Source organism: Ambystoma mexicanum, chromosome 7p (assembly GCF_040938575.1).
Source record: "Ambystoma mexicanum isolate Mex_15411 chromosome 7p, UKY_AmexF1_1, whole genome shotgun sequence".
In the NCBI taxonomy this organism is placed as follows: Eukaryota; Metazoa; Chordata; class Amphibia; order Caudata; family Ambystomatidae; genus Ambystoma; species Ambystoma mexicanum.
The window spans coordinates 532,408,201-532,429,068 of record NC_090939.1 but is presented as its reverse complement, the minus strand read 5'-3'; the positions used below and the strand labels follow the sequence as shown (position 1 = coordinate 532,429,068).

The 20,868-nt window shown below is 42.2% G+C and overlaps 1 protein-coding gene across 3 annotated transcripts in view; it reads left to right on the top strand.

Annotated features, from left to right (window-relative positions):
* MYO16 (myosin XVI) overlaps window positions 1-20,868 on the top strand; it is a 3,167,675-nt gene that overhangs the window by 2,204,163 nt on the left and 942,644 nt on the right. For all 3 annotated transcript variants that reach the window (XM_069636567.1, XM_069636564.1, XM_069636566.1), the window contains exon 23: window positions 6,515-6,715. In XM_069636567.1, the coding sequence (XP_069492668.1) occupies window positions 6,515-6,715 (201 nt within the window). The remainder of the gene's footprint in view (window positions 1-6,514; window positions 6,716-20,868) is intronic.

Below are 20,868 nucleotides of genomic sequence, written 5' to 3'. Positions count from 1 at the left end.
ATGTTGAAGAGCCATGGCGATAGGATAGAGTGCTGAGGGATGCCACAGGTGGTGAGTGTGATGTAGGAGAGAAAAAGACCCAATTGCACTAGTTTCAATTTTCCTCAAATGATTGAGTCCAACAAAGGTAGTCATTTTACCAGTAAGGTGATGACTATGATGTGGGAAATTCTAGTTGTAAAAATACAATTCGACATTACCTACCGCCCACCATCAAATGGGTGTGAGGAGAGATACAAGAAGACAATTGTATCTTGAAGAAGTCTGTGGTTGATTCTGGACCCAGCTACTACATCTGATTACTGCGTGTCCTGATGGCCATTTCATCTACACCTTCTTCTGCCATAAAAATGTCTCCAATTGAATTGATGACTGGACAAAAAATTGTATTGCCTCAACATCTGCTTTACCGAACTCAGGAGCAAACGTGGATAAATGCCTCAACTACTCATGAGTACACTCAGAATTTGAGGAAGCATCCGCAGAATTATTTTGCATATGCCAAACTCAATCTGGAGAAGTCTGCTGAAGGAATGAGGGCGCTTACTATAACCTCAAGACAACAAAATGGGAGTATGGTGTAGCTAAAGGGTTTATCTATACATTTTTCAAAGAAACCATCCAAGGAAGAAGACATTTCTACCTTCTTGGTGAGGTGATTTTGAGATCATAGAACCAATCGGACACCTATAAAATCTGAATTCCAAAAGAAGATATGGGTGAGAAAAAATTGTTCTGTATTACTCAATTGAAAGCTGTCACCCTTGATCAGCGTTGAAAATTATTGAGGAGCCATCTGAAGTCAGAAAAGAAGAAAGTGAGGAAGAGTGAAACCTGAACAAGAAAAGGAATGGAATAAATAAGAAAATTAACAGGTAAGTAAACAAATCAGAGTGCTACAAAATGACTGAATGTAAAAGTAGCATGTAAACATGTCATGATAGGATGTAATTTGTTACATAAACATTTTATTTCTCTACTTTTTACTAATTAAGCCTTTCTTAAATACATAATTATTTCAAGGACTTGTGGAAGGGGAACAGGTGTTTCCAAGGAAATCTCTTGAAGGAAAAGAGGAGAAAGAGAACAGAAGTTCAAGAAAGAAAAATGTATTTGCATTTCATCTCTTGTGTGTATTCATTTTCTTCTACAGAAATAATCGGGATTAAGAATCCTTCAGATGTTGACAATATGGACTGTTGATAGGGGTTGATAAGCAAATGCAATATGAACGGTAATGGTTTATGAAGATATGCACACTCAAAGTTGCAAGAGCCAGCAATGAATTCTGACATATGGCAATCCTTTCAACTCACAAATACACAACCACCCCAGCATACAGGATGCCAGGACATGCTAATAAACTATTTGATACTACCCACTGCAGATTAGGATCCTTCTTCAAACAGGCAAGGCAAACAAGAATAGATCATAACGCGTAAGCATTGAATTCTATGACTTGCCCTGTATGTCTGTTAGGGCTGATCATTTGAAAAGAAAATTTGGATGAATCTGTGGTTCTCTTCAGTTTATTACCAACATCTCAAGGTCTTCCTGAAGGGAAGAATGCAACACTTGACAGGACTTCAGATATGGAAACCTCTCAAAAGGAGACATAACTAACACCTAAATACCCCTAAATCCACAGATAATCAAATTACAAAGGCTTTTTCATCAGTCAGGCACTGGGCCATAATTCCTGTATGGGCCAGGCGTTTGTCAACAAGAGCATATTTTCAGCACTGACTCAAAAGAAAATTACCATGTTCCCAGTGTTGTATCTAGGTAAAAGAACAGTGCCATATTTTTGTACAAAAGAAAATAACCTTTTGATCTACACACAATTGTTTGTATTGTCTGTATCTCCTGTTTTGATCCCCTTAAGGAACACATTTTGGTGTTAATTATTTTTAATGTTTTTTTTAATGTAAATTAGCTGAATTTGCATATTTTCACAAATAAAGTGTGCATGCTAGTGTGTCATATGTTCTCGGGTTTTCAGTGATAAGCACATTATTTTGAGATGGAAAAATAATTTGAATATAAATTAGAAGTGAGTTAAAGGGATACATCTATAATTCAGAATTTATTCATGATATAATTATAAGGATTGCATCAATTGATTCCTACCAGAGAGAAGACTGTAGTGGGCTGATTCTTGAAGGTGTCATGTTGCTCGGATGAAATGTTTGAGAAGGTGGTAATATTTATTTAATTCAAGAAATCCCTGAAATGACATCACATTAAATCAGAGGGAAACAGGGTGTAGAGGTTACTCCCAATAGACTGCATCCATTATTAATATGTCCAATGACTATAGAGGGGTACGTCTACTGTAATAAGTCACTTTTGGAACATTGTCCAATCATATACATTCGGCCTCATTACAAGTTTGGCGGTAGCCTTGCCAGTAAAACCGGCAGGCTGCCGCCGAACGTGCACATTTTTCCAGCACCCACAGATGGGCAATTACTGGGTCATTACGGCCCAGCCGGACCCGGTAATTGCCCATACGCGGGTGCTAGAATGCATTACTCTCCATTCCCAGTTGAGCCCGATTGGGCTCAATGGGAATGGGGAGGTTGGATGCACAGGCACCATTTAAAATGGTGCCGGTGCATCCGACAGCCTCTGATCGCGGGTGACGGTACGGACAGACCTGGCAGCCGTAATGGCACCTGCAAGCAGAACTCATAGTTTGCCAGTCTGGGAACTACGGTACCGGCAAGCTTACCGGTACCATAGTTCCCATACCGGAAAACTTGTAATGACCCCCATCGATTAATTAGGCTGGTGAAAGTATACACACCTCAAAAAGGAGGTGTTTCCCCTTCTATAAAAAGGTCAAACACAGGACACACCGGGGTTCACTCATGAGCTCACTCATGAGCATTTACTAAAGGGATTTAGTCACTCACTGACCGACTGATGGAGAGAATTAAGAATTTATAACAACTTGAAGAAGGAATAGATTTGCTCGCCTGTTGGTCCATTTGATGTATTATTGGTAGAGACTGAAATTGAGGTCTACGAGGAGTTAAAGTCCCAGGTCTTTTTCAGTGGAAGAGAAAGCAGACAGGCTATAGAAAAAAGCTGATCCTATCTTACTGGATGATGCCCACCTGTTCCTAGGGAGGGAGAATAGAAACAGTCCTTAAGAGGGTGCCCATCTGTCTGTGATTCAGCCAAAACAAATCCTGATGTGAGTATTATCTAAAAGTGAAATAATCTTGTTGGGAGTGACTATGAAGAGAATTAGAATAATCCTGGTCCCTGTGTTTTGTTAGTATGGAGGGGTGGGAATAGGTACATTATTTGTTCATAGCAAGAAGATACGGAATATTTCAGATTGTATGCACTTCTATAAAAGTATATATTTTATAGATTATGTCCGATGGTGTGTATACAGTGAAATCCACATGACTCTTTTCTCTGGTGATGACATCTAGTGCAGAAGAACTATTAACATGGGTCGAAAAAGTAATCTTAACATCTTAACATGTCCATGCCTAGAAAAAGAAGATAATTGAAGTCATTCTTGGGGATATCATCAAGCAGAATATTGATGTTAATGCAGAGTTGCTCAAGATAAAAGGGAGAGGTTGATTATTCGCTGTCCATTTCTTTCCACTGTTCAAGGTGCCCATTGAATGGGAGAAAGGTACATTTCACATGGTAACTGAATACAAATATCACCGAAGGGAATTATTCCAACATACTGCTGAACATATGTTTTCTTTGTTTAGAAGTCATTCACATACCTGAAGGTCAAATAGCTTGTTACAATTCAGTTAAAACTGACCTGTCTATGGTAAAGTTGGAAAGTATTCTGAATAAAGGTGAAGTGGAGAGAAGTGGATAGGTGGGGTACCTCAAATAATTTATTGTTTTCACAAATGAAAGATTCCTCCTGGACTCTCACGCATCTAATCTGTGGTGCATGCATGCTCAAGGTGAATTAAAAGCATATATGCTTATGGTGTAGTGTGTGTTACTATCTGTGGTATTGAAAACTAAAGTGACTAGTGTGGTGATCATTTTACCATTTGCCTTTCTTTTTGTAAAAAAACTATTTGTTTATCTGCAATCTGATTCAATAATTTCTATTTGGTTAATACATAGACCTTCTTTGCAGCAATGAGTGGGGGAAGCTATGGGGAAGGAATTCTATTGAATTGGGGTCCCAGATTCGTGAAAAGAACTTTAGCAAATAAAGGAGAATTGTGCTTGCCTGGTTTGGGGAAGGGGGAAATTCCCCTGAAATTAAATATCACCCACTTAAAACATTTTACAATCCATACTGTATCAAAATAGGCCTGTACACCAAGTAATCACACTTTTGTTTGCTTTTGCCCTTGATGCACTGTACACAATGCCATGACAAAAAAGGTATATATGGCTACACTGGATCCACTAAACTAAGCCTGTCTAGCCATGTAAAAATACTCATCATGTTTCCTTTACCATTGATTTCAAGCAAAAAAGTTGCAAATGTTATGACACGGTAAGAAAGCAAATGGTCACCAACACCACTATCCAAACTAGCCATGTAATAACACATTTCATGTTTCCTTTAGCTTTAATGCCAAGTGACAACGTTAACACCACATTAAGAGTAAATGCATATTGGCACTTCTAATGTAGCTCAGTCTAGCCTTGTAATGACTTTAGGTTTTACTTTTTCTCTTGTTGACAAGAAAAAAATGACATTCCAGATAAAGAATGTATATGTAAACTGACACTAGAGGTGCCAGTCTGAATATATTTTCTTAATATGGCATGGCTAGTTTTACTTGGTATTAAGGGTAATGCAACATGATGAGTGTTATTACCTGGCTAGACTGCCCTACACGTTTCACTTGCCATCAAGGGTATTGAAAACATGATACATGTTATTATCTGGCTAGACTGACCTCATTCAATGTAGGTCAGTCTAGCCAGGTAATAAAATAGTATCTTGTTTGCATGTCCCTTTATGTCAAGTAATACATGCCATAACCCAATAAGAATGTAAATGCAGATTGGCACCACTAATGGAGGACAGTCTATTCACGTTATAACAGTTTTCATGCTTGCTTTACTCTTGATGCACAGTAATTGCGCATCAAGGGTCATGCAAACATAATTGTTATTGACTGGCAAGGATGTCCTACATTAATTGTAAGCCATTCTTGTCAGGTAAAAATGTGTAACATGTTTGCTGTACACTGGATGCACGGTAACTCTGCATCAAGTGTAAATCATAAATTATCAGTGCTATTGCCTAGCTAGACTGCTCTACATTGTATTTAGACCAATGACAACAGTGTTTATTTTACCCTTGATGCACAGTAACTGCTATTATGCAACTAGACTACTCTACAACCAATGTAGGCCAGCCTAGCCACATAATGTCATGTATCATGCTTCCGTTCCCCTTGATGCACAGTAACGGTGTATCAAGGGTAAAGAAACCTTAAGTGATTTTATGTCCCCAGAATGGACTACATTAACTGTAGGGAACTCTAGTTAGATAATATCCCTTGTCATGTTTGATTTACCCTTGATGCACAGTAACTGCGAATTCAAGGAAAAGTAAACATAAGCGTTATTAGCTGGCTATACCAGCCTTCATTCAATGTAGACCTGTCTACCCACATAATTGTTGCTTTACCCTTGATATACAGTATTGTGCATTAAGTGTACAGCTTACTTTAGGGGCATTGCTGAGCAGGGCACCTACAATTTGGGGTCGGGGCTGGCATAAACACATCACTCATGCATTCATACATTAGACATACAACTCCTTGCATGCACACATCCATAAATAAATCAACCACCATTATACATACATACATACATACATGCATACATTCACATTACATTTAAAAATGTCAAATTACCTGCATGCACCTTCCACTCTATCCCACACTGTCACGTGGAGTACCGGATGGCCCTCCCCTTCTCACTGCAATGTAAACATGCTGCGAAGAAATACATTTTCTCCTGTAAGGCAGTGAATCTATGCTGCAAGCGTGACAATGAGACACAGCGGTTTTCAGACCAACCAACACTGCATTTTTGTGTAGCCCTGGGTAACACGCCCTGCTCAGAAAAAGGCAGCACAGTGTCCCACGCAAATAAATGACACAGTGGACTGTGCTACTTGTCGCTGTGGTGATGGGCTGGCGAGCACCTGCACATAGTGTCGGGCCTGCACTGCTCAAAGACTACCATTAGAATCACCATCATTTATAGAAATATTATACTGTGGGTCAATTTGCTGGAGTATACATTTGATTAAAGTGGCTACTATTGTAATAATGTTGCTTTCAGTGGGATGTCTTCCATCTGCAACTTATATTTTGATGTAAATAAAAATCAAACATATCTTCTAAATGGAAAAGTTTTGTACACGATATATGACTAAAACTACATCATTTAAATAAACATTTGTGGAACAATCGTTTTGAGCGGTAACCAACATTATTTTACCCAAAGCCTATGAACTTTCTGTTTTGTGTTTGCTTTTCAGAAGCCATCAGGATTCATGTCTTTCCTGGATGAAGAAAGCCAATCAATTCGTTCAATGGAGCAGAGCCTTTCCAAGCGCCTTCATTCTCTCCTTGATACCTCCAATTCTAATGCTGTATATTCCTCGATGAAGGACGGCAATGGTAACGTGGCTCCCAAGGATCAAGGCCCTACATTCACAGTTATGCACTATGCAGGAAGGGTAAGCTGAGACATGCAAGTTATTGAAATGTACTCATCATGAATGAAAGCAAAGAACCCGTCTCATAGTATCAGGGTATGCTAGTTTAATCGCAGCTGGTGAAACATGCTGGATACCACAAGCTGTGCTCTTCATGTTTAATTACTGTCACTTGGGCTAATCAATTTTTACTATGGCTCCTTTAATGGATTTAAGAGGGGAGATCATGTTTTGTGTGTGTGTGTCTGTTTTTTAAGAGACTACAAAAGAAAATGTATTTTTCACAAACGTCATTTTCAGCAAAATGTTTCCAGATAGTTCTTGCTGATTGAATCTCCTTATGACCTGCAAAGGTTTATCATTCCTACAATGCCCACTACCCATTTCAAGAAGACATAGTGACATTAGGTTACATGGATATAATTCATTTTAGTTTTATTGCAGCAATATGTGTTGTTAAATCTTTCAGCAAACACTGAATGGAGAAATACATGATTTTTTATACCGGCTGTTCCATCCAACAATCACTTCCAAAAACTGTACATATAGCCCTATGACCATATTACACTTCCACACACCAACTGCCACTTAACAATCGTGTACAAATCTTTTGCATCTGCATTTCTGATGCCAAGGTGGTACGACACTGGCTAACTACTGGAGGAGAGGAGTCACAAGGGTGGGATGCATCTTAACCATAACATCCCTTTAACAATGCTTTTTCTGTCAATTTAATAGGTGTTTATATGTGAAAATGTTCCATGATGTTACATCACTGTATATAAGTAATGAATAATTCCTCCTTTCATATATATGAAAGAACTATAAACCTCCTTTAAGAAACATATTTTTTGCAACACATACTTAAGTCTGTCGTTATCAGCAGTGCATGCTGGGGATTGGAATCATCGTTCAATTGCCTATGGCATAAGGATCCACCATGACCCCAGCCAAACCAAACCACCCCTATTATTCACTGCACCTACCCTGCATCCTAGCTCAGTGTCCACTATACCCTAATAATGTAATCAATGGCCAGTGCTCATGGCTTGCAGCCATGGCCAGTTTCCAAATCCATGCGGCATAGGCTTTGGCCATGCTGCATTCCCGAATAATCAAATCAGAGTACACATTTGTGTTTGTCGAGGAACAGGCCCACTACCCAGACACCAAATGTATATCACTAGTTTTTGTACTTATATTTTTACACTTTCGAAAAATAAAACACAAGACATATTTCCAAAAACATGCTTTCAGGTTCTCGCTAATGCACGTCGCGCAAGTTTGTTGTAATCTAATCCAACATTTCAGGCTGTTACTGCAAGCAGAATATTTTTAACAATCAAACCTGTCGCTTCAGCAATGCTGCATGCCCCAATAAGTAAATTACAGTACACATTTCTCCTTGGTGATGGCCAGGCACATTGCCCAGACACCAATGTTGCATCACTGTGTTGTGTACTTACATTTTACACTTTTGAAAAAAATAAAACACAGGACATATTTGCAAGACCATGCTTTGAAGTTCTTGCTGAGCCACCTCGTGCATATTTGCTGCAATCCCATCAGGCACTTCAACCTGTACCCACAAGCAGATATTTGTTTCCTATTCAAACCTATCCTAAATTCCAGAAACGTTACCACATAGCCGGTCCCTGGTGGCCATGCCAACTTTCACCCCATGGCTGGTCCCTCGTGGTCATGGCCAGTAGCCAGATTGTCATAGACAATCTGACCACGGCCCATGGCCACAGGCTATACCTCAGTCACCAAAGGTATATCACTATTTGTTGTACGTACATTAGGACCCTTTTCAAAAAATTAAACACACTTTTCCAAAACCATGCTTTCAGGTCCTTGCTACTCCTCCTTATACGAGTTTGATCCAAATCCCCCATTTTTTTTCAAAAGTGTCAAAATGTACATACATGAAAACATCATATAACTTAGCCCCACTTGACAAAATCCATTCAGGCTTTGCGCAAACATTCAAGGATGGGTCTATAATCTTTCTCAAACCGTTTGTCCACATTCGTCAAATGGCAACAAAGTTATAAGCCATCTAAAAATGTTGAGACACTGACGCTAATTTTGCCCCCTCCTGAAAAAATCCCACCAAACAAAAAAACTCATATCTAGGTATACAATCGTTTTGCAAGGTTTTGAGTAGCTTCGTGAATTGTCACCACATTTAGAAGCTTTTAAAATATTTTGGGACCCCACTCTAATTTTGTACCCTCTTGACAAAACAGCACCACACTTTGCCGAACCATTTCGGGTCTGGTCTAGAATGAAATTCCAAAATATCATGCAGTTTTACTGAGTGGCGCCAAAGTTATAAGCCATACAAAAACTGCTTTTCACCAACCCTAATGCAGAAATAGGCATAGAAGCACCCAAACATCTCAAATGTTCATAAACATCACCGAACTGTGCCGGACATCCGGACCGTTCGTGAACGTATGAGTTGAAAAAAAACACCAATTTTTTGGGCTTTTTAAGGCCATATCCCATCCCATCCTCTCACCCCTCAACTCCCCAGAGATTACCTCATTAGTTTAACAACTGCAATTTGTGTTTTTTAACATGTTTCTTCCGCAATCCTCACAAACAAAGGGCGCTGCCTGAGAATCCAACATGGCGGGCATTTCCAAAATCAGACGCATCTCATGCTTTTCACCATCCAATCATCGGGTGTGTCCAATGTTCGCGTACGTCACGCCACGCTCTGGGCCAATCGGAGGCCCGTCTGCAGAGCAAACAGGGAAGTGAGTCCGCGGACTGAACCCAGATATAACAATTCTTTTGTAGTATTTGTTCAATAAATCCTCTATTGCTTACACACACCACCTTCTCTGTGGCACAAAACAAAGATTCTACACAACATGCATTTTCCTTTTTGTAATAAACAGGCAGAAATTACTTGATACTTAGATTGAAAAGAAAGCACAGTTTTGATTTTGAAACAAGTTACACATCACACGTTCTGTGTTGGATACATGGGGTTTCCCTGCACACTTGATATTTCGAGCAGTTTACAATCACACAGACTGTCAAGATATTTTTTATTTATAGAACCCTTCTTTCTTCACCCCAAAAGCAAAGCAAAAATCGGTCTGCTATCAGAGTCACTTCCTCAATCTCAGGAAAGTGTGTATATTGTGCAATGAAAAATTACACAGGGGTAAACTTTGGCAAAGTGCTTCTCCCCCCAAATATCAAAAACCCAGGCATAAGTTATATGCAGCACCACTCTGTTTAAAGGCCAGGGAGTGTGGAAAGTTAAATTTCGTTTTGGGCTAAGGGCACCTCTGTGTTTAAATACAACATTTGAGGAGTGGTGACAATTGGGAATTTCATTTTTGGACAAACACCTTTTCTTGAAAGACAGTTTTTTGGGATGTGATATTAATTGGGAATTCTGGTTTGGGACAAACACCTTTTTGTTTTTAAGGCATGGTTTTGGGAATGGTAACAATTACACATTTTGTTTTTTGACAAGGACACCCCTGTTCATTAGAGAAATCTGGGGAAAAATAAAGGCACCAAATTGCTTTACGTCACTATAACTTAGTTTCCGCTAGGAACGAGGGTGAACATCTTGAACTCCTCCAAACTCCCCTGTGCATCAATCTATTTGGGAATGAATAAAATTAAGAATCAGTCAAATATGCTAAGGGTCTACACAATGGCCACTCCCCCCCACTATGAAGGTAAGATATTAAGGCAGGCAGATTGCCCAACAAACTTGGTTTCAAATGGATCAATTCTATTTACATTGGACCTCTGTTTTGGGGCACTCAGGAAAGACAGCCAGGCTCTTCTGGGGTCACAGGCTGCTGTCAAAGCTGGTCCCAGCATCCATCCCTCATATGGCTCTCCTTAAGGACAGGCCCCAGTCAGCCTTTGGCTTTCTCAGTTTCCCTCTCCCATGCAAAGTTAATACTCCATTAGCTCTAGACCTCCACACCCAAGCAAGGCCAGGCATCTATCTCAGGATCCCCACTTTACGATGTTTAGCAGCTCTATCTCCAGGATGGTTTTAGGCAGAAATTGTTCTGTCTCTCTCTCATAGGGCATCCACATTAAGTACACCTCATCACACCCACAAAATCATTAATATTAAGAGGTGCCAGCTTATTATCTCACACTCATGATTGGTCATTAACTACTCTCTCCACGCCCAAAGTCCGGCCCCTGTCTACAGTTAGGTTCTGGGGGTGGTGATATTTACTTATGGAAAATAACAGGAGGAGATAAATTCACTGTCTGAAGTTACATTTTTTTCACATGTTACTTTCCAGAGTTTTACCTAAAAAGTAACGGATTTATGTTAAAATAACCTACACGAAAATACCGAAGCTAAACACTGCGAGGCCGAAATGCTTGCATTTTTAAAATGGCACCTATTTTATTTTAATATATTTCCCCCGCTTTTGATGTTATGTATGTTGGGGACACCCCTGCACCCTCCGAAGCCAATAATGCCAAACTGGGTGTGTGAAGGACCCCCCCCACACCCCTGCTCCCAACGTTCGGCATTACTTGATTCAGTATTTTTTACTATCGCGAATGCGGTATAAACAGGCATACGTTTTTCGTTTCTCCAATCATTTGGGGTAAACCCAAAATTAACTACATGACAAAACTTTGTTTTTTTTACAAATTAATCTTACAACATATATATATATATTCCTTTTCCGCTAATCATGGAGGTTGAGATGACTCCAATCTAAGCACGAGGTTGGAAGTGCGAATAGCACTTATTTGCACTTTGCACATAAACCATAACAGTTATTATCACCAAACTGTACACCCTGTTACGTGAAACACTCAGCCAACATTTTCCTGAGTTCCAACTTTGTTTCTGGGGAGCTGTGATCACTTTGTAGCTTGGTACAAGAGCTCTAAGATTTGGAGGTCCATGAGATATGATATGATATTTCATTTATAACATGCCTGGACATAAATGATTCTAGGCATGACAAGACAAAGGAGGGGAGACAGAGGGAGGACAAGACAAGCCTTACTAGGCCTTGTACTTGAGGATTCCCTCACCGAACTGCCTGGATAATAGCTTCAAAATGACACCTCAATGGATTTTCTCACCCTTACAATGATGGAGAAAATCACCAAAATGTTGTCCTATGGGCTATTCAATAGCAACCTCCAGATACGTATTCTCCCATTATTTTACAGTTAGTTGAATTTACCATTAGTTTGTTAGTTTCCATTTCCCTGAAATCACGTGATGCAGGGTTCTGGGGTAATGCTGATTCAGTCTGCAATAGCTACCTGACACGCATCATCTAGGTCATTTGTCTTTCAGCTGGGTTTGAGTTTGTTCCTTAAAATGACATCTATACATATATTTGTGAAAGTGGATTTGCATGTTCGAGGTTGACTCCAGTCCGATAACAGTTAGTGGGCTGAAATATTGGCCCACGGTCGACATACCATTCTGGCGTCTACTGGTGATACTGAAATTTGACCAACCCCACCCTTTCGTCCTGCACAGGGCGGGGTCCGGCCCTCTGTTATCAGTATAGGTGATTTGGGGTAATTTGACAATTTAAAGATTGCTGGCTCCAGCCCCACAACAGTGTGTGGGCTGAAATGCTGGCCCGAGGACGGCATAACAGTCTGGGGTGTACTGGTGATGGTGAATGAACAGGGCGGGATATGGCCCTGTGATATCAGTATAAGCAATATCAGGTGGTTGCTGATTTTGTGAATTTTCCAAAAATAGGAAGTTAGGACACAAGGTTGGCATACCAGTGTGGGGTGTACTGGCGATAGTGAAATTTGACCAATCCCACCCATTCGGCCTGCACAGGGGTGGTGCAGGGTCCGGTCCCGGCCTCAGTATAGGCGATTTCAGGAGATTGATGATTTTGCAATTTTTCAACAATAGGAAGTTATGACACAATTAAACATACACAAGGCTATAGCAGACTCCCATGTGCATGTCAGCTACAGACTCATGCAAAGTATGGTGGTACCACTAGTTTGGACTAAAACAGAGCTTTTTTCCCCCATAACAAAACTGCACTTTAAAGTACATATCTGATGAGGGACTCCCATCGTTTTGGCAAACAGACATTTCCCCTCCATGTGTTGGTTTGAAACTACACAATGCACACCCTTTCAAACAGGTTTGTTTCTCTGTTGAAAGATGCCATGCTTTCTATGTACTCGTGAAGTCAGTTTCTGTGTTAGCATGGTATTCCTTAATCACATGAGATGGAAATACCTTTTATTTTCATTTTATATGCGAGGCTCAGTTTGTTAATTTTTCAATGGGCCCAGCATTATCTATTCATCACCCATGTGCCATGCAGCTTTTTAATTCCAGTTCCCATTGCAAAAGTCTATGGCTCAGAACTCCCAAGTTACAGGGGCTGTGTTGGTATTTAAAAGCTGCTTTCTCTCCTGTTGCCCTTTTATGACAGCAGGTATCTTTGCACATGGTGGCCTAACATGGCCTTTTAGTTGATTTTCTCCTGGTGCTGCGATTAAACCGCACATGCAGAACAGTCCCATGAATGCATGTGGCTTGCTCATTCTTACACTGTGGGACTGATGTCTGATAATAAATACGATGTTTAGAAAGTTAGAATGAAAAACATGTACACATTAAAAGGTGGTAAGAAGAAAGGTTGGAAAGGTTGTATGCAAATTATAATGTGCTCAAGAGATGGGCAACATTGCATTCATATACATTTATGCAATATTTTAGCTAATTCCCCAGTCTGTTGTGTAGGCTCTCTTGCTGTCCTTCCATTTGTTGACTGTAGTTGGTAAAATAGGAATGGTCTGAATGTAGCAATGCACAGAGGGCTGGATATCATTTTGCCAGAATTGAGCTCCTGTAGCTGTTATTAATTGTGGAGGACAGTGGCAAAATCATTGGCATTTAGAAAAACTATATTGACCATATTAGCAATGTAGTCATCAAAGACAAGCATGCTGGTGTTTCCTTGAGAAGCAAGTGGATCTGATCTATACAATACATCAATAGCATAACGTGGGCATGTTTATGAACAATAATGTTGGAAAGTTAACATTGTTGTAGGAAAGTTGATGTTGTTTGAGATGTTGACAAGCGGTACAGATTCCTGAGACCATGGATACGTGTTTGTCCTTTTCATTGTATAGTTTGCATCAGGCACCCCTATATTCAATCTTCAGCTAGTTGCTGCTACTTTATACGCACGGTTTCCGTGCAGAGCTATTCGTTGTCATTGATTGTTTTAATACTAATGGTTTGAAGTAGGACATTGCTTTCCCTGTTATATTTAGCTTTTAGAGTTCACAGTGTTATGCATGTGTCCACTTCCCCAAATGATTTACAGATCTAGTTTAAAGGTAGATTCAGGCATTGCTGCTGAGCAACATGAACGTCTGAAATCACTCCTCATTACTCAACTAATTTCCAAAGCTCTTACAGACTCATCGACAGGCAGAAAGGCCAAATCTTCCCACGTGACGGGCAACTTGATCTTCAATGTCCACTTGTTAGGTAGTGGAGCTTATCTTATCTTTGAGGTTTAATCGGGATTCTTACTTGAATATTATAATGTTTTTAACTTTTAATTTATTTGGCAAACTTGGCAGAGTACAGTAGGTTACATTTAGCTTTCAAGACCGGCACATAGGCATACATACATACATACTTATTTGAATATTAGCATGTGTTGGTATCTCTCCTCTAAGTAATGAATTACCAAACCACACATGTCTCTATCACCACAGCCTCACGGCACATTTGACAGTGGGCCTCATTACGATTTTGGAGGTAGCCATGCCCTTAATAAGGCCATGACTGCCTCCAAACTCGGGTCCGGGTTCCCTGAATGGGAAAATACCGGACCATTCTGACTTTGGAGGGCCCGCTATTTCCTCCTTCACTGAACCCGGACCCGGACCTTCCCCATTCCCATTCGAGGCCCCATAGGGCTCAGTGGGAATGGGGAGGGAGCTAACAACGGGCCCGTTAATAACGGGCCAGTTGTTAGCTCCCTGATCACCTCGCAGGACCCGCAATGGACGTCTTGTCTGACCAGACGTCCAGAGCAGGTCCCGCAAGTGAACCTCGTAATAGGGCGGAATGGGATTAACGGCACCGGCACAATTACCGGCGCCGTTAAACCCATTCCGCCCGCCTCGTAATGATGCCCAGTGTGTGCTGCTTTACCTTTGAGGACCTAAAGTAGCAATGACATTGTGATGTGACTGTTTACCTTAACTGCTGAAGGATGCTGAGCCCCATTGGCAGAAAGGCTGCTCTTGCCGTAGCAGCCATCACGTCGCAGTCTGGGATTGCAATGGGGACGGATTATTGCTCCTCATGGTAAAGTTGTACAGCAAAGGGTTTCCGATTCTAAATACTGATTTTGGTTACAAAAAAGATATCTAGAAATGCTGCTGGTGACAAAAGATATGACCTCCTTTTGCCTCACTGCCCCATTTTATGACGACGACCACCACATACAATGCAGCCTTAACCCAATCCCCTTCAGAGGCAATGCACAAGTGCTGCATTCGCCACCCCAATCTGAATAGTACTGTGGTACTGGAGGTTGTGACCTATTCCTGTCTTTGTTGTCTTAACCATACCAACCTGTAACTATGATATGATATGGCATTTATAACACACCTGTACACAAGTGTTTCTAATAATGCTGTTTAAATCTTTTCAAAAGTGACCTGCTCAAATTCGACGGGCACCCTCTTAACAATTTGGATTACCTGATATATACACACATTACTTTTTGTTTGCTTTGGGAGACTGCTAGACATGAACGTTTCCCTATGGGATTGCACCATTATAAAACACTCCCATGAGTCAGGGCTATAATACATTATATTTTCAGTGCAGGTGGTCCTCATGCTACAAGTAGTAAAAAACAATATTTCCAGCACAAGGTCAACTTCCAGTTGAATTTAAAAACAAACTTTGTAGCATAGGTGTGATGTGCTCTAGAAATCTCTTGCACTCTGTCCTATTTGCAGGACAGAGGCAGGCACATGCTGGAAATGTAACCAAAAAAATAAAAACATTTTTTACTAGCTTGGGGGATTTCTTGTATGAAGCCTGCCCTTGGAATGAGCACTATCCTACCTCCCCACCTTCACCTCCCCTAAATACTATCCTGTGACTGCAGCCATCAATTCTACAATGTACACTGGCGTAACAGGGGCCCCTGCAGCCCCTGCGGTGTGGTGGGCCCTGCGGCCACATGTCCTGGGAGGGGACCCCACTTTGAGTAAAAAAAAAAAGAAAATAGTTTTCAGAAAAGTAACAGAAATAATTTCTTTATGAAGGCAGAGTGAATACAAAAAAAACGTTCTTTTTGAAGCCTGGGGGCTACCTCCACCCCATGACATGAAGACCCTAGGCTGGAGGCCACCATGGGGTGTGGAAAGCCCTATGACTCCAAAAAGAAATGGTTTATTTTTTAAGTCACTCTGCCTTCATAAAGACATTGGGCCTCATTACGAGTCCGGCGTTAACCGAGGCGGTAAAACCGCCTGGTTAACGCCGGACTCGTATTACCATTCCGCCTCCATGATTCCCGGAATTACCGGGGCATCACAACCCCGGTTTTCCGGGAATCACGGAGGCGGAATGGTGTAAATCCCCATTCCCATTGAGTCCTATGGGACTCAATGGGAATCGGGATCATGGAAACACCGGCAGCATCTTGTAATGCTGCCGGTGTTTCCTCGTCCGCCTGCAGGCGGGCGGTGTTAAACCCGCCAGGTCAGACCTGGCGGGAACATCACCTCCCGCCTGCAGGGGTCGGGATCAGGCGGTCCGGAAACAACGGTGGCGGCGGGTTTACCGCCACCGTTATTTCCGGACCGCCACGGTCGTAATGAGGCCCATTGTTTCCGTTATGGTCCAGTATTTAACAGAAATAATTTCTTTATGAAGTCAGAGTGACTTACAAAAGAAACAATTTATTTTTGAAGTATTATGGTTCCCCTCTACCCCATGGCGTGGGCGTGTGTGAATGTATGGTGAAAGAGTGCACACAAATGTATGGGTGGCTGGGTGTGCGTGCACAGTGAAAGGATGAACACTTAAATGTATGGGTGGCTGCCTGGGTGTGCCTGTTTGGTGAAAGGGTGCACACTTAAATGTATAGGTGGCTGCCTGTGTGAGTGTATGGTGAAAGGATGAACACTTAAATGTATGGGTGGCTGCCTGGGTATGCCTGTTTGGTGAAACGGTGCACACTTAAATGTATAGCTGGCTGCCTGGTTGTGCCTGTTTGGTGAAAGGGTGCACACTTAAATGTATGGGTGGGTGCCTGAGTGTGTGTGCAGGTATGGTGAAAGGGTGCACACTTAAATGTATGGGTGGCTGCCTGGGTGTGCCTGTATGGTGAAAGAGTGCACACTTAAATGTATGGATGGCCGGATGTGCGTGTGTATATATGGTGAATGGCGTGTGTGCTTGTGTTCAGGGGCACAACAAATCCTACATTTCAGGGGGCGAAATCCTTCAAATGTTTGGAGGTGCCAACTTCCCATGGGGTGGGGAGGAGCAAACATATTTGTGTGGGAGGATATAACTTCTTTCCACATTTTAATGAGACTATTCACATGCAGCTTCAATGTTACAAGCAGGTAACTCTCACATTTAAGCCTGAAAGCACACACTTATGGACCGCTGTGGGAATGACTGGTCTCCTGTTCCCTCTCTACACCTCAAATCATTCCCCGGGCATGCAAGCACTAAACCCACATCACAATTTTAACTGCCTAAAAAATGTGGCATTTTAATGCAGGTAATAACAGTGAAATGCTGCACATTAGCAATTGCTTTTTAACGGCGAAACCCAGGTGCCGTTTCAGATCTGTGTCCTTTTCTGTCCGGCAACTGCTCTGTAGGTCAGCCAGGTTAAGTCAACATAGCCTACAATTTCAGGGGGGAGGGGGTGCTGAATCCCAATCAGCTCCATGGTGTTGCACCACTACTTGTGTTTAATGCCTTGATTACTTATTGGTGATCTTCATTACTCCTAGACCTATTCTTCCTCATCCCAGTACTTGTGTATGAGTCAGTACTTGTGTATGAGGCACTGTGCCTCATACACAAGTACTGGGATGAGGTAGAGATACATGAAGGTAATGCCTGACTTAGCTACCTGTAATCTTCATTTCTCCTTGTCCCACTCTTCCTCATCCCAGTACTTACCTATTTTATTAATTTATTTATTCATTTGTAAAGCACACATAGCCCAAAGACAACTAGGCGCTGATACTGCTTAAGAAGATGGTTACAGAAATTGCAGAACATAAAGGTCAGACATTTTGTTACATATTGCACATTGAATAGTATATTTACATTAGTTTCAAAGCAAGAGATCACCTAGTTTTTCATATTTATGTATTGTTACATTTCCTCATCATATCTCATACTAGGTGGATGGGCTAGGAGACTATTGCAGGAGATCATATCTGAAAAGCGGGGTTTTAAAGTTTTTTTCTGAATGACCAGAAGGAAGTGTTGATTCTCAATTGGTGGGGTAGTGCGTTCCACAGTTTTGGAGCTATTGCTGGGAAGATCGAACCTACCGCTTTCTGTCTTCTGTACTGGGGATGGTGAGCAGGTTAGAGTAAGCAGAGCGGGTTGGTATTTTAGAGTTGACTTTACAGATGTGATTGCTAAGATATTTTGGAGCCTTATTCACAATACACTTGAGGCAAGGAGCCTCATACATAAGCACAGGGATAAGGAAGAGGGATGTGGAGGTAATTCTGGGCCAATGAGCTGATTTTGGAGGTTGGGGTAGGGGATGGGAGGAAGAGGGGATGTTTGGGGGGTGGGATTGTGCAATAAATCATAATGGTCATCCATGCCCATGCTAAGCAGGAATGATATGAGGTAATAGTGGCTAGGGAGGCATTTTGTTGCAGCCAGTCTAGTCATTCCTGAGTTTGGGATTACTTTTTTTAACTGGGCATTTCTGATAAAGCAGTCCTGCTATGTGTAATTACCTGGCTAGACTGGCATTTGGGTTCTTCCAGTCTAGCAGTATCTTTTGCGGCACTGTATATTTTTCTGGGCATCTGTGATAAAATTATATGACATGATATGATAAGTCATATATAACGCGCCTGTACACAAGTGTTTTTAGGGAAGGAAAACAGTGGGAGGAGTAGACAAATGATCTTACTAAGTCTTGTGTTATTCAGATCGTGCAAGTGCGAGAATGAGAAGTGCAAGGGTAAAGCGAGGGGGGAAGTGCAAGGGAGAGGGGAGGGGAAAACAGCGCAGCAATGCTCTGAGTAAGTGCAGCCAGGGCAGCACGGCTCTGGGTAGTGCAAGGAGAACAAGGGACTGTAGGGTTACAGTTACCCCTAACTGCGTGGTAGGCCGGAGGCAGTGCAAGGGCGACTGATCAAGAAAGAGCCTGGACTCAATGGTAGCCAAGCAACCAGTTGGTACAGCAGACAGGTAGGTCAGGTAGGCCAGCAGGGGATGGAGAGAGAGAAAGCAGAGGAGAAGAGGAACATTTTGAGCTGCTTCCGGAACTTCAGGTGGTCCGGCTCAAGTTTGAGAGGGGCAGGGAGGCCATTCCAGAGGGAGGCACCTGCAGAGGAGAGAGATCTATCCCCCACTCTCTCCCTGGAGAAGCATCTAAACCTTAGGGCTCGAGAAGGAAGGTATTTTGGAAGAGAGCGTTGGATGTAGTGCGGATCCCAGCCCCAGAAAGCCTTGTGCACAATGCAAAGTGTCTTGAACTTGATCCTTGCAGCCACCAGGAGCCAGTGGAGAGATTTCATGGCTGGAGAGAAACGGTTCCTGGGCTTGAGGTCAAGGATAAGTCTCACAGTACTAATCTGGATTAGTTGCAGAGGGCGGAGAGTGGAGGAAGGCAGATTGAGAAAGTGGCTGATGCAGTAGTCCAGCATAGCGAGAACCAGGGCTCTGGAGACAGAGAGATTTTGCAACTGGTAGTGAGACTTCTTGGCAATGTCCGAGATGTGAGGAGAGAAAGAGAGAGTGGAGTTGAAGATGACACCAGGAATGAACGAGAGAGGAGAGTAGGCTCAGGGGAGACTAAATGAAAGCTGAGTGTCATCTGCATAACACTGAAAGTTAGAGGAGAATGTAGGAATCAGCTGGGCCAAAGGGGCCAAGTAGAGGTTGAAAATCCAGGGTGAGAGGATAATGCCCTGTGGAACGCCAGAGGTAGAGAGAGGTGGCAGAGTGAAAGGGACCAAGTTGGACCTGGGAGGGGCGGTCCAAGAGGAAGGGGGGCAGCCACTCCAAGACCTGATCCATGATGGCCAGGTTCTCACGGAGTTGATTGATCAGGATGGTGTGGTTGCCCATGTCGAAAGCAGAGGAAAGTTCAAGGAGTATGAGGACAGAAGGAATGCTGGAATGAAGGTTAGAGATCAGATTTTCATAGGTGTTCAGGAGAGCAGTTTCCATGCCTCTGGCAGTTCTTAAGCCATACTGATGGTCATGGAGACAACCAACAGATTCAGTGTGGAGATTAAGCTGGGAGACGGACAGCTTTTCCAATAGTTTGGGAGAGGGGAAAGTTCCAGTGGCAAAAGAATGATTACCGAAATCGGCCAAGACTGGAGCAAGGGTATCAATATGGTCCTTGATGGTTCTGGAGGAGCGGGCAAGCACCTGTTTTGACGAAACTTCCATAGATGGGACTTATCTAGAAACCTCATCAGGTGTTAGAGAGAAAGACGAGAAAGGAGAGGAAGAGGGAGAGGAAGAGGAGATAGTGGACAGGATGTCCGGAGTTTTGATGGAGAAGCGAGAGGCCAAAGCCATACAGAGGGCCTGTTGAGGGAGCAGGGGAGGTAGAGACTGCAAAAGGATTGGCCAGTTCCTTGCAGATTTTAAAGAGTTTGGCTGTGTTGTTAGAGGCTGCAGAGATGCAGGCTTGAATGTGTGCTCTCTTTTTGATGAGTCTTATTGCTTCGACTTGCATTTTGGTGCAAACAGTCTAGGTATATATAAATGTGGCCTGGCATGCTTTACTGTAATTTTATTACGAGTCTACACTGGTCTACATTGTGCTGCCAGTTGGACATGTTTTCATTGTGGCATGGCATTTTTAATAGCAAAGTGTTAGGCGGAAACCTGTGCAGTTCCCTCTGGGACCACTGCAAAAGGTTTAGGACTACAG